The 14143-nt window shown below is 43.4% G+C and overlaps 1 protein-coding gene across 7 annotated transcripts in view; it reads right to left on the reverse strand.

The window, feature by feature from the left end:
• Positions 1–9788: 9788 nt before the first annotated feature.
• LOC110488996 (ecto-NOX disulfide-thiol exchanger 2) overlaps positions 9789–14143 on the reverse strand; it is a 296941-nt gene continuing 292586 nt past the window's right edge. For all 7 annotated transcript variants that reach the window (XR_016486333.1, XR_016486332.1, XM_090198591.1 and 4 more), the window contains one exon: positions 9789–10828. Coding sequence is in view for 5 of the 7 variants with exons in the window: in XM_090198591.1 (XP_090054717.1) it covers positions 10697–10828 (132 nt within the window). In the remaining 2 variants the exon portion in view is untranslated. The remainder of the gene's footprint in view (positions 10829–14143) is intronic.

The raw sequence follows: 14143 nt of genomic DNA on the forward strand, positions 1-14143 counted from the left end.
GTGGATGTTGTTGACCTAAAGCCCTGCTACCCTACGGCAGAAGAGCTGGATCGCAGGCCAAAGCAACACCTGCAGGACCTCTTCGTGGAGGACTCTGATGAGGAAGACTTCCCTGGTTTTGTGTAGCAGGAACATGAACCTGTCAAAGCCTGCATCCTCTCTGTTTCTACAGGCTTTGTTTTTTCATGGGGGGAGGAGTGTGGCGAAATCTGCACGGAGCCTTCACCGTGCGCTGCCACTTTAAGAACGCATCAGCAGTAAGGAAGGAGGAAATAAAGACAGCTCTTTCAGCTCTCTGGGGAGGAGCTCTTGGTTGGCGCGACAGTGTGATTGTGTGTGCTATGCTGCAGATGTCCTTGTTAATTTTCCACGTGTGTAGTTTATAAAGTATTTAACTCAATCATCGGTGTGACCGCTCTAGGTTGTGGTTGTCATCGTTTGGGACCGTGCCCGTTATGGATTGCATGGATTAGTAGCAACATTGAAGCTTTAACATACAAACCATCGGACGGTCAGACAGGACAACTGCCAGCCTGAAGACCACAGCTAAGATCTCTCTTGTTCTCTTTCTCTTCCCTCTATTGTTCCAGTGCTTTACCCTGCAAAAGATTTTCTATTTTTCAAATGCACTTCCCATTGATGTTCATTAGAGCTGGACTATTATTGCCCTGCCAGGATTATTTGGGTGGACATTTTAGTTAAAAGGGAGGTTGTTGCAAGTTGTATATTGTTATTTGAACTGTATTGAGGTGGGGTGTACTTATGACATGTGGCCGAGAAGATTGGGGACATTTTTAAGGCCTTTGTTGTGTCTATGAACACCCCCCACATTCATACCCTCTGCACTCCTCCACTGAAAGACAATATATATTACTGCAAATCCTCTGTTGATGACTGGGTTCTTTCTTGTATGAAGTTGCTGTTAATTTGCTCTGCCATTATTATTATTATTATTATTATTATTATTATTGTATGAGGTATTCTTGGTGGGGTTACCCCTGTGCTGTGATGTGGGTTTTATAGGGTGTGTATTCTCTTTTCTCTCCACGGACTATCCGGGAAACAGGCTACACTCTAGGCAGTCTCTTCTGCTGTGTGTGGGTCTGGTAGTGGTACTCTCTCTATTCTACTCTTTTCCTTTCGGCATGGTTAATACCTGCCTGGCGCCCGAACAAAATCTGTATCTTTACCCCTCTCTAATAAATACCGCTACAACCTGCACATTGACTATGTACTGGTACCTCGTGTATATAGCCAAGTTATCATTACTCTTTGTATTTATTATTACTTTCCTATTATTTCTAAATTATCTTTCTCTCTGCATTGTTGGGAAGGGCCCAGTAAGTAAGTATTACAACCTGTTGGTTACGAAGCATGTGACAAATAAAATGAGATTTTAGTCTCTCCAGATAAGAATGTCTGTAAATTACTAAAATGTAAAATTAGCACAATCATGTTGTATGACCATATAAAGTAAACTGGGGGTGTTCTACAGTGTGGCTTTCTGCAGATCACTGTCTGAAAGAATGAGAAATGCAACGCCCTCTATCATTTATTTTACCCTCAGAATCACTCAGGAAATCACAATTCACTCAGGCAAATCATTTCTTTGAAATTTCCATCTACAATTTTGGTTTGGAGCTTGTTTGTGAGAGAAAGACAATATGGCTCAGCTTTCAGAGAAAACCGTCTCCCGAAGAACAGCATCTAAAATCTGATAATAATTCTACAATAATAAATATGACATGCTTTCGGAGCAGAAAAATGACACCTGTACAAACAATCAGTTTCCTCTTCTTTCTGCGAAAGGTCATGCAATCTAATGGGCATGAAGAGCAGGCATCGTTCATTAGGTGCAGTGCTACATTATGCCATCTCTCTGGCATCAGGGGCTGGAACCATCAGGCTGGCATTTCAAATCAAACATCTTAGGAGCAGATCAGGATGGTCATTACACTGTTTAATGGGCCAGAAAAAATAACACCTTTCTCCCTGGGAGTTAAATATGAACTACACTGTCAGCACACACTGTGATAGGATTTGAGACAGATTCTCACTCCATGGGTACATCTCAATAGTCTAAGTAGCTTCCTCTACCAACTCCTTTCCTTCAATAGGACATTCTACCTATTCTATGTTCAGTTCAGTGCAGATAATACAAAATTTAAAAAGCCACTTTAGACAATTGACATGCACCCTTTCCCCAAGCTTGTAGCCGACACTATTCTGTGCCACCCAAGAAAGCACAGCAGCCAAAAACCTGCCAGTCATTCAAAGTCTGGAGGTGTTAATAATTATTTAACTGAATATAAATAATTAAAGGAAATCTTTGTACATAGCACAGCTTGGCTCCTCTCTCCCACTAATATCCTCAAAGAAAGAGAAATCTCTTTAGTTCGAGCTTTAATATTCAATAGTTTGCCATTTCTAAGATGCCATTCCAAGTGCCCACAGGGCAAGAGTTTCTGGAGCGGTGCTTCCTATGCTGTCTCAGCACTGGCTCTTGGGGAACGCTGATTTTAAAGCCCCTTTCTACCCATACATAAATGAATGAGCTCGGTTCAGGGTTTATTGAGACATGAGTCCGTGTGAGCTGCTCCCTAATGCTGTGGCCATATACCAGCTGCCACAGCAAATGACCAGCATCACATTAGCTGTGGAATCCATTATACCGTTATGTAGCTGCGTTTCTGGCCCATAGGGGGAGCTATTGACTCACCAACTCATTAAGTAGGACTTGTGAGGGCTTTTCAATGGGTTATTGGAATTCTATATTGTATAGAACACTTAACTTGTGTTCAGTGGGGTCACTGGCAGCTTCCGTTTCCACTTTGTGTTCAGTAGAGTCACTGGCAGCTTCCGTTTCCACTTTGTGTTCAGTAGAGTCACTGGCAGCTTCCGTTTCCACTTTGTGTTCAGTAGAGTCACTGGCAGCTTCTGTTTCCACTTTGTGTTCAGTAGAGTCACTGGCAGCTTCCGTTTCCATTTTGTGTTCAGTAGTCACTGGCAGCTTCCGTTTCCACTTTGTGTTCAGTAGAGTCACTGGCAGCTTCCGTTTCCACTTTGTGTTCAGTAGAGTCACTGGCAGCTTCCGTTTCCACTTTGTGTTCAGTAGAGTCACTGGCAGCTTCTGTTTCCACTTTGTGTTCAGTAGAGTCACTGGCAGCTTCCGTTTCCATTTTGTGTTCAGTAGAGTCACTGGCAGCTTCTGTTTCCACTTTGTGTTCAGTAGAGTCACTGGCAGCTTCCGTTTCCATTTTGTGTTCAGTAGTCACTGGCAGCTTCCGTTTCCACTTTGTGTTCAGTAGTCACTGGCAGCTTCCGTTTCCATTTTGTGTTTAGTGGGGTCTAGGGCTGTTGCGGTGACCATATTACCGTCACACCGGCAGATGCACGAGTCGTGACCGTTTAGTCAGGGTAATTAGGCTTCTCCAAGCTCTGATGCTGCTGCTGGTCATTAGTAGCCTACCAAACTAACTGCCTGGTACTCTAAACACTCTCTAAACACTTTGACAACAATGCAAATGTAATCAGAAATCAATTCAAACACTAAATGAGAGCCCATTATCATGTTGCCCAAGAATTCTATAGGGTATAAAATCGCATGAGAAAACAGAGTTTTGATGGGCTCTTAAAAAGAGGAGCATCCCATCAGCTTTCTATAGACTAGGCCTATTATAATTATTTCTCAACTTTCATAATATTAAGCATATTGCTTCACTTTAGTTATTTAAGTGTAACACAGCGTATGATAATGGTCCATTCTAAATCAAAACTCAATTCACACATATATTATTGAGTATATGTAAAGACAAGATTAAATCAAGAAAAGGTTGATGGGTGACACTATAAGTCTATCACTTGTGAATGACATATCACTTGTGAATGATGACCAGCTGGTCGGCAGTAAGGCAAGAAACGGCGTATGCCTTTTTTTTTGCAAATTTTTCGAATCATAGGCCTATATGTTTTGTATCACAACTAAAGTGGCCAAATAAAAAAAAAAGTGGCCAAGTACAATTAAGAATATTAATCCGCTTTACAACCGGTGTAGAGTCTAACTGGCATACATAGGTGACGTGTAAGTTTGGAGAAGATCATTTTCACCATAAAAATGCACCTTTATAATAAAAGCATTACATGCATAACCACATTCGTGGTCACTTTTGAGAATGGTGTTTTCCTGTTAATTGTTTCATTTTGGAATATTTTCATTTATATCCTACTGCCGCGTGCACATTGCTGCGCTTATAATGTGAATTAATAGCCTAATAGTTCAACATTTTAAGCTAAACGTTCTCATCTGTTGCATCAGCCCCATTGCTTTTAAAAGTTTTTTTATATTTGTTTTTTTTTGTTGTTGAATTTAACCCCTTTTTCTCCCCAATTTCGTTGTATCCAATTGTTGTAGTAGCTACTATCTTGTCTCATCGCTACAACTCCCGTACGGGCTCCGGAGAGACGAAGGTTGAAAGTCATGCGTCCTCCGATACACAACCCAACCAAGCCGCACTGCTTCTTAACACAGCGCACATCCAACCCGGAAGCCAGCCGCACCAATGTGTCGGAGGGAACACCGTGTACCTGGCCACCTTGGTTAGCGCGCACTGCGCCCAGCCCGCCATAGGAGTCGCTGGTGCGCGATGAGACAAGGACACCCCTACCGACCAAGCCCTCCCTAACCCGGACGACGCTAGGCCAATTGTGCGTCGCCCCACGGACCTCCCGGTCGCGGCCGGTTCCGACAGAGCCTGGGCGCGAACCCAGGGACTCTGATGGCACAGCTGGCGCTGTAAAAGTTTTTTTGATGGTAGTGGTTGTATTCATTTGGGATCTATCGCATCTCACAACTTTCCCAGACTATGTTTGGAATATTTATTTCTCGCACAAAAGGACAAGTTGATCATAGAATAGGTAAACTTTTGTATTATGGGTATTAATGCTTTTGCTGTTTGTTACTCATCTTGTTGGCTGACGAAGAGTAAATATGGACAGTTCGTCTAACATCTTCAATATGTGCCTTGGAATTCGATAAGAAGGACGTGCTCAGTTGCGTCCCCTATCAATCAAATGTATTTATAAGGCCCTTTTTACATCAGCCGATGTCACAAAGTGCTATACACAAACCCAGCCTAAATCCCCAAACAATGTAGATGTAGAAGCACGGTGGCTAGGAAAAACTCCCTAGAAAGGCAGGAACCTAGGAAGAAACCAGGCTCTGAGGGGTGGCCAGTCCTCTTCTGGCTGCGCTGGGTGGAGATAACAGTACATGGTCAAGATGTTCAAACGTTCAGATGACCAGCAGGGCCAAATAATAATAATCACAGTGGTTGTAGAGGTCAGCAACAGGTCAGCACCTCAGGAGTAAATGTCAGTTGGTTTTTCATAGCCAATCATTCAGAGTTAGAGACAGCAGGTGCGGTGGAGAGAGAGTCAAAGACAGCAGGTCCGGGACAAGGTAGCACGTCTGGTGAATAGGTCAGGTTTCCATGGCCGCAGGCAGAACAGTTGAAAATGTCTTCACTTGTAGCCTACTTCGGAGCGGAGATAGATGCCTGTGAGAAGAACCCGATCACGTGACAGGCATTGAGCGAACCATGTGAGTGTGAGGTGTTTCGGAACACGTAGCCAAGAGAAGGGAATTATAATTATTATTTTCTGCCAAAGGGCACAATGGCCACTAGCCGCAAAAGCCATAGAATTCTAAGCAAATCTTGTCTGCTAAATGAATTAGTGTAGCCCACCACCATATGGCATAGCCAGATCAGGGCCTGACATAAGGATGAGTATGCTATTCTGTTCTTCTGAAATAAGTCAAAAAAAATAAAATAAATAAATGTAGTCGGTCTAAAATAGGTAATGATTTTGGGATGTGTTAGCTATATTAAATGGATTTATTAGACGTTTTAAAATGTAGGTTTTCCAAAGGTCTGCATCAGTGGCTTGTAGGCTGTGTGTGGAAGCCAGGAGATGATACAGTAAAAGTGTTTATGTTAATTAACCGTCAATTACCGTGAGACCGGCAGTTATTTGCTTGTCAATCACCGGCTGACAAAATTTTATGACCACGACATCCCTAGTAGGGTCCGTCTCCACTTTGTGTTCAGTAGGGCCACTGGCAGCTTCTGTCTCCACTTTGTGTTCAGTCGGGCCACTGGCAGCTTCTGTCTCCACTTTGTGTTCAGTAGGGCCACTGGCAGCTTCTGTCTCCACTTTGTGTTCAGTAGGGCCACTGGCAGCTTCTGTCTCCACTTTGTGTTCAGTCGGGCCACTGGCAGCTTCTGTCTCCACTTTGTGTTCAGTAGGGCCACTGGCAGCTTCTGTCTCCACTTTGTGTTCAGTCGGGCCACTGGCAGCTTCTGTCTCCAGTTTGTGTTCAGTAGGGCCACTGGCAGCTTCTGTCTCCACTTTGTGTTCAGTAGGGCCACTGGCAGCTTCTGTCTCCACTTTTTGTGTTCAGTCGGGCCACTGGCAGCTTCTCTCTCCACTTTGTGTTCAGTAGGGCCACTGGCAGCTTACGTCTGAGTTGTTTCCTATACAGATGGATTTTGTTAGGGGTCACGGGAAAGGATGGAGCCATGCTCTTAAAAAGTGGTCCTACTTTTCAGAAGTACCATCACTTTCACACCCATATAAACACACGTAGACCCATAAGCTGCAACCAAAGATATGCAAACACATGCGCCCAGCATCTTCTCACCTGTGTAGTCAATGGAGACCATGTTTATAATTAACTGGATCTTGATGGCGTCAGGAAGTGATTTAAAGACTGCAGTAATTACAATTCTCTCAAGCACCATGATACCACCCAAAATAACCTTGCTATCGTCTCAAATCGAATTACTCCTTTTTTACACATGATTTGAATGTCTTAAAAGAGATTTAAACTCCTTACTTCTGGGTATTCATAGTTTGACACTACTGCCCTTCCTACTTACAGCCTCTGAGATGCAGGCTCCTATATTTGTTCTTCCATACAACTTGAGCAGAATGATGGCAGATGCTCAAGGACATCCTCCGAAAATCTTCTGTAGATTCATCTTCCAAATAGGGGAAATATGCGCATCGGCTTTCGCTGGCACGGTGAATCACACCCTTGAATAGCTTTAGCTTGAATTTTCAATCCACCTTGGATTGAATTAATGAGGAACTCTCCCCGGTGGGGCGATGGGAAGACAACACCAAATGGAAAAAATCCACCGGGGACTGCGGGCCGATTTAATTAGGCTGTGTTTACATCCTTTGTGTGACGCACTGAAAACTTCACATGCCAAAAAACTCTCAAGTCTGAAGAACAGATGAATTATGAATGACTCCCATCTAACTCTACAGAGGCATCAAGTCTATGGGGAGATTGGACTTGACAGAAAGAACACAGCAACTTCAGTGAGGATAGAAACTGGCAGTATGATCATCGGTGCCTGTAGGAGACTAGAGTGAAGAGTCATGCTGTGAAGTGCACTCTCATTTGTCAAATGGGGCTGGCCTGGTATGACAGAGATAAGTGTTTGAAAGGGGGGGTCCACGTTTAATTCCCTGGGCCTTCTGGTGAGTCCATGAGAGAATCTGACTCAAAGTATTTAACACTGTGTCTGAATGCCAAACATGAACCATTCCAAGCATGGAAATAACTGTGCATTTAACCAACCTGAAAAGGGAACGTGTTGAAGCAGTTGAGTGTGCGGGCTCAACTTCATTACTAGAACCACCATGCTCTTTGTTGTCAGACAAAACCTAAGAATTAGAAGAGGACTATATACAGTGCATTCGGAAAGTATTCAGACCTGGACTTTTTCCAATTTTGTTACATTACAGCCTTATTCTAAAATTGATTACATTATTATTTTTCCTCATCAATCTATACACAATACCCAATAATGACAAGGTGTAAACAAGTTTTTAGAAATCTATTACAAATTAAAAACGAATACCTTATATAAGTATTCAGCGCCTTTGCTATGAGACTCGAAATTGAGCTCAGGTGCATCCTGTTTCCATTGATCATCCTTGAAAAGTGGCAGTCCAGCCAAACTGAGCAATTGGTAGAGTGGCCAGACGGAAGCTACTTCTCAGTAAAAGGCACATGACAGCCCGCTTGGAGTTTGCCAAAAGGCACCTAAAGACTCTCAGACCATGAGAAACAAGATTCTCTGGTCTGATGAAACCAAGATTGAACTCTTTGGCCTGAATGCCAAGTGTCATGTCTGGAGGAAACCTAGCACCATCTCTACAGTGAAGCATGGTGGTGGCAGCATCATGGTGTGTGGATGTTTTTCTGCAGCAGGGGCTAATAGTCTAGTCAGGATCGAGGGAAAGATGAATGGAGCAAAGTACAGAGAGATCCTTGATGAAAACCTGCTCCGGAGGACTCACGACTTCAGACTGGGGCAAAGGTTCACCTTCCAACAGGACAACGACCCTAAGCATACAGCCAAGACAGCGCAGGAGTGGCTTCGGGACAAGTCTCTGAATGTCCTTGAGTGGCACAGCCAGAGCCCGGACTTGAACCCGATGAAACATCTCTGGAGAGACCTGAAAATAGCTGTGCAGCGATGTTTTCCATCCAACCTGACAGAGCTTTAGGATCTGCAGAGAAGAATGGGAGACACTCCCCAAATACAGGTGTGCCAAGACTGTAGCGTCATACCCAAGAAGACTCAAGGCTGTAATCGTTGCCAAAGGTGCTTCAACAAAGTACTTAGTAAAGGATCTGAATACTTATGGAAATGTGATGTTTAGTTTTTTTTTGACATTTGCAAAAATGTTTTGCTTTGTCATTATGGGGTAGTGTGTGCAGATTGATGAGGGGAAAAAAATATTTTATCAATTTTAAAATGAGGCTGTAACGTAACAAAATATGGAAAAAGTCATGGGGTCGGAAATACTTTCCGAATGCATTGCAGATCTATATACAATACAATACAGTACACACATCTCCACTCAGCTCTATGGTTCTGCCGTGTGTGTTCTCTCCACTCTCTTCCCCTTTGGACCCCATGTTAATAACACATGCCAAGGCAAATTCATATGTATAGAAGGGAGCCTTGCAGGGGGAAAACCAACTCAATACTTATCATTAATTCAGGAAGGACGGATGGTGTTCTGACAAGTGCGTGGACTTAATGTTTCATACACAAGGCGTTAGGAGATGGCAGAGTCTGATGAAAGCAAATCATGTGTAATAAACCTTCGGTTTCCCCGAGCAACAAGGAAAGAGTACGCCGACAAATTGCCCGACGGAGGCGCATTAGGAACTCCCCAGCAGGCTTTTGGGAAGGACCTCCGGTCCTGGCAGCCAGGATTCAACCTGGAAGGAGGGGAGACCAACATCTGTTCTGTTGTAAAACAGCCTTATGTACACAAACAGTACATGTTCGCATGCTCACCGAGGCACACACACACGCCTCTATAATTAGATAAGGATGCTTCATTAAGAAGACCCCCAACAGCGTGTTTCAGCTTTGCCCAGGCACAAGAGCACAGGTAATAATGTTATTTTGATGGTTCTAAATGGCCTTAGGTAAGGTTTAATGACAGGCCTTGGGCAGCGCTAAGAGATAACAAAACCAGCATCACAAAAGGTCTCGGGCATCTCTCCAGGCATGGCTGGGCAGGAGCAGTGTGTGTGTGTGTGTGTGAGTGAGTACCTATCAGAGGCTCCTCATGTGGCTGGGGACCATCCTTGACTGGATTAGCAGTTTGCTCCCACTCATGCTACATACAGCATCTACACGCAACCTAAGTGCCAGCGAGCATAACTCTATTCAATACAACTCTATTCTCAATTCTTCAGATTGCTTTGATTTTTTATTTAAAAATATCATCCAAGCATTTACAGAGTAGGAAAACAAATCAATCTATGCAACTGTTATAGGGATACTTCAGGATTTTGGCAATGAGGCCCTTTATCTACATCCCCAGAATCCGATGAACTTGTGGATGCCAGTTTTATGTCTCCGAGTCCAGTACGAAGGAAGTTAGCATTGGCTTACAAAACTACCTCTAGCTAGCGCAATGACGGGAAGGCTATGGGTATCTGCTAGCATGCTAGCTAGAAGATACCCATAGCCTTCCAGTCATTGCGCTAGCATCACTTAGAAAATGCCTTCAAACTGCACACAGAGACATAAAACGGTATCCACAAGTTCATCTGACTCTGGTGAAGTAGAGAAAGGGTTTCGTTGCCAAAACCCACAAGTATCCCTTCAACAGCCTTTACAGAAAATGAAGAAATATATTCATTTTTACTCATAGAATTGTACAAACAAGGAAAGAAAAGAGTGTGAGAGGCCAGAGGGGTTGGAGGTTGACAGTGTTCAGCAGACCCTGATAACCTCCCTGGGTAGTAGTCCTGGCTGAGTGACAGCAGAGTTAACCAATTAGAGGTTCTGAGAACGGTCCGACCCGCTCATGTGACGGACAGTCTGAGTTCTATGTTGTTACTTCTGTGTCTTCATAATACAGTCAAGAGTTCTATGCCAGTGTTTCTCAACCTTATTTGTGACAGGGACCAGAAAACTGTTTACATTATAACTAGCACTTAAGAACGGACTAAATCAAGATCAGTTAACCATCACAGGGACTGGTGAGCAACAGCTAAGGGACCAGTGCCGGTCCCCATAAAACAATATCCTCATAAGACCGTCAGATCTCTATGCTGTTTCTCCTGTGATATCCGCTGTGTCTCTGTAATGCTCTATGTGGTCTTGATTCCCTCGAAACCACAGAACTTCCAGCGTTTCTCCAGGCTGGCACCCACCCCTGTCAGCTCCTGTCTGAATGTACAGGGCAGCCGACCCAGTAGAGCCCCCACCTGTCCGGTGTTTATCTGAAACACACACACACACACACTATAAATACAGATTTGATACATACACTGACACACATCCACAGATACAATCACAATACAAACGTAACACACAGATTTGATACACACTCCTACAAACTCAAAGAGCCCCACATCTCAGATGAACTGATCTGAGTGACAAACGCCAACACCAACACAATACTCATCACAAACACACACCTACATATGCATATAGCATCACTTTCAAAAGGTGAGATTACACCAAACAATGACAGCAGGAAGCACTGTATACAAAGAAAACACATTTGTAAGAACCAGATGGGTAAAACCCTGTCAGTATGTATTAAACACTATATCATGAAGATGTCAATGGTGTGTCATCTTTAACAATGTAGTAGTGAATCATGAACACAGTAGATAAGTAGAGAGTAATGTAGTTAGTGGAGAATCCAGTGATGACTGTTGACAAAGCTCTGTGGACTTGTTGTGTGGTGTTACAGAGAAGCAGCGTGGGAACAAACACACCTTCAGACCTTAATGGAAAACCCAAACGGAGAAAAAAGGAATGAGTCAGTGTGTTGATGAGTGCAGAGAGGTTTTAATGAGCTGGTGGTGAGAGTGGTCAAACAATAAATAAGAGGGCCTCCTCATGGAGGTAGCAGTAAGAGTAGTCATGTCTGAGGGCCTCCTCATGGAGGTAGCAGTAAGAGTAGTTATGTCTGAGGGCCTCCTCATGGAGGTAGCAGTAGTCATGTCTGAGGGCCTCCTCATGGAGGTAGCAGAAAGAGTAGTCATGTCTGAGGGCCTCCTCATGGAGGTGGCAGTAAGAGTAGTCATGTCTGAGGGCCTCCTCATGGAGGTGGCAGTAAGAGTAGTCATGTCTGAGGGCCTCCTCATGGAGGTGGCAGTAAGAGTAGTCATGTCTGAGGGCCTCCTCATGGAGGTAGCAGTAAGAGTGGCCATATAGTATATCTGAAGGCCTCCTTGCGGAGGTGTCAATGAGTGTGGTGGTCATATGTGGAGGAGAGAAAATAACAGAATCAATCTGACAGTCGAGAGCAGAGGAGTGCTGAGGTCCCAGAAAGGCCCCTGAGGAACCCGACATGTGGAGACGGGTGTTTTAGCGAAGAGTCAGAATAAATAAAACCGCTCTGCTTCATCAGGGAGAGACAGGAAGGATCCAGATGTAACAGGTCTCAGTGTCCAGGGAAATCACACTGAGACACTTCCACAAGAGCACTGGGAGATAGAGATATCCTATATTCATGTCTATAGTACTGTAGCACTGGGAGATACAGAGATATCCTATATTCATGTCTATAGTACTGTAGCAGTGGGAAATAAAGAGATATATGCTATATTCATGTCTATAGTACTGTAGCACTGGGAGATATAGATATCCTATATTCATGTCTATAGTACTGTAGCACTGGGAGATACAGAGATATCCTATATTCATGTCTATAGTACTGTAGCACTGAGGAGATAGAGATATCCTATATTAATGTCTATAGTATTGTAGCACTGAGAGATACAGAGATATCCTATATTCATGTATATAGTACTGTAGCACTGAGAGATACAGAGACATCCTATATTCATGTCTATAGTACTGTAGCACTGGGAGATATCCTATATTAATGTCTATAGTACTGTAGCACTGGGAGATATCCTATATTCATGTCTATAGTACTGTAGCACTGGGAGATATCCTATATTCATGTCTATAGTACTGTAGCACTGAGAGATACAGAGATATAAGATATTCAGGTCTATGGTACTGTAGCTAAGGGAGATACAGAGAGATATCCCATATTCATGTCTATGGTACTGTAGCTAAGGGAGATACAGAGAGATATCCCATATTCATGTCTATGGTACTGTAGCTAAGGGAGATACAGAGAGATATCCTATATTCATGTCTATGGTACTGTAGCTACAGTGCCATGCGAAAGTATTCGGCCCCCTTGAACTTTGCGACCTTTTGCCACATTTCAGGCTTCAAACAAAGATATAAAACTGTATTTTTTTGTGAAGAATCAACAACAAGTGGGACACAATCATGAAGTGGAACGACATTTATTGGATATGTCAAACTTCTTTAACAAATCAAAAACTGAAAAATTGGGCGTGCAAAATTATTCAGCCCCTTTACTTTCAGTGCAGCAAACTCTCTCCAGAAGTTCAGTGAGGATATCTGAATGATCCAATGTTGACCTAAATGACTAATGATGATAAATACAATCCACCTGTGTGTAATCAAGTCTCCGTATAAATCCACATGCACTGTGATAGACTCAGAGGTCCGTTAAAAGCGCAGAGAGCATCATGAAGAACAAGGAACACACCAGGCAGGTCCGAGATACTGTTGTGAAGAAGTTTAAAGCCGGATTTGGATACAAAAAGATTTCCCAAGCTTTAAACATCCCAAGGAGCACTGTGCAAGCGATAATATTGAAATGGAAGGAGTATCAGACCACTGCAAATCTACCAAGACCTGGCCGTCCCTCTAAACTTTCAGCTCATACAAGGAGAAGACTGATCAGAGATGCAGCCAAGAGGCCCATGATCACTCTGGATGAACTGCAGAGATCTACAGCTGAGGTGGGAGACTCTGTCCATAGGACAACAATCAGTCGTATATTGCACAAATCTGGCCTTTATGGAAGAGTGGCAAGAAGAAAGCCATTTCTTAAAGATATCCATAAAAAGTGTCGTTTAAAGTTTGCCACAAGCCACCTGTGAGACACACCAAACATGTGGAAGAAGGTGCTCTGGTCAGATGAAACCAAAATTGAACTTTTTGGCAACAATGCAAAACGTTATGTTTGGCGTAAAAGCAACACAGCTCATCACCCTGAACACACATCCCCACTGTCAAACATGGTGGTGGCAGCATCATGGTTTGGGACTGCTTTTCTTCAGCAGGGACAGGGAAGATGGTTAAAATTGATGGGAAGATGGATGGAGCCAAATACAGGACCATTCTGGAAGAAAACCTGATGGAGTCTTAAAAAGACCTGAGACTGGGACGGAGATTTGTCTTCCAACAAGACAATGATCCAAAACATAAAGCAAAATCTACAATGGAATGGTTCAAAAATAAACATATCCAGGTGTTAGAATGGCCAAGTCAAAGTCCAGACCTGAATCCAATCGAGAATCTGTGGAAAGAACTGAAAACTGCTGTTCACAAATGCTCTCCATCCAACCTCACTGAGCTCGAGCTGTTTTGTAAGGAGGAATGGGAAAAAATGTCAGTCTCTCGATGTGCATAACTGATAGAGACATACCCCAAGCGACTTACAGCTGTAATCGCAGCAAAAGGTGGCGCTA

This window comes from Oncorhynchus mykiss, chromosome 14 (genome assembly GCF_057628025.1).
Source record: "Oncorhynchus mykiss isolate SJ-2025 chromosome 14, ASM5762802v1, whole genome shotgun sequence".
Classification (NCBI taxonomy): Eukaryota; Metazoa; Chordata; class Actinopteri; order Salmoniformes; family Salmonidae; genus Oncorhynchus; species Oncorhynchus mykiss.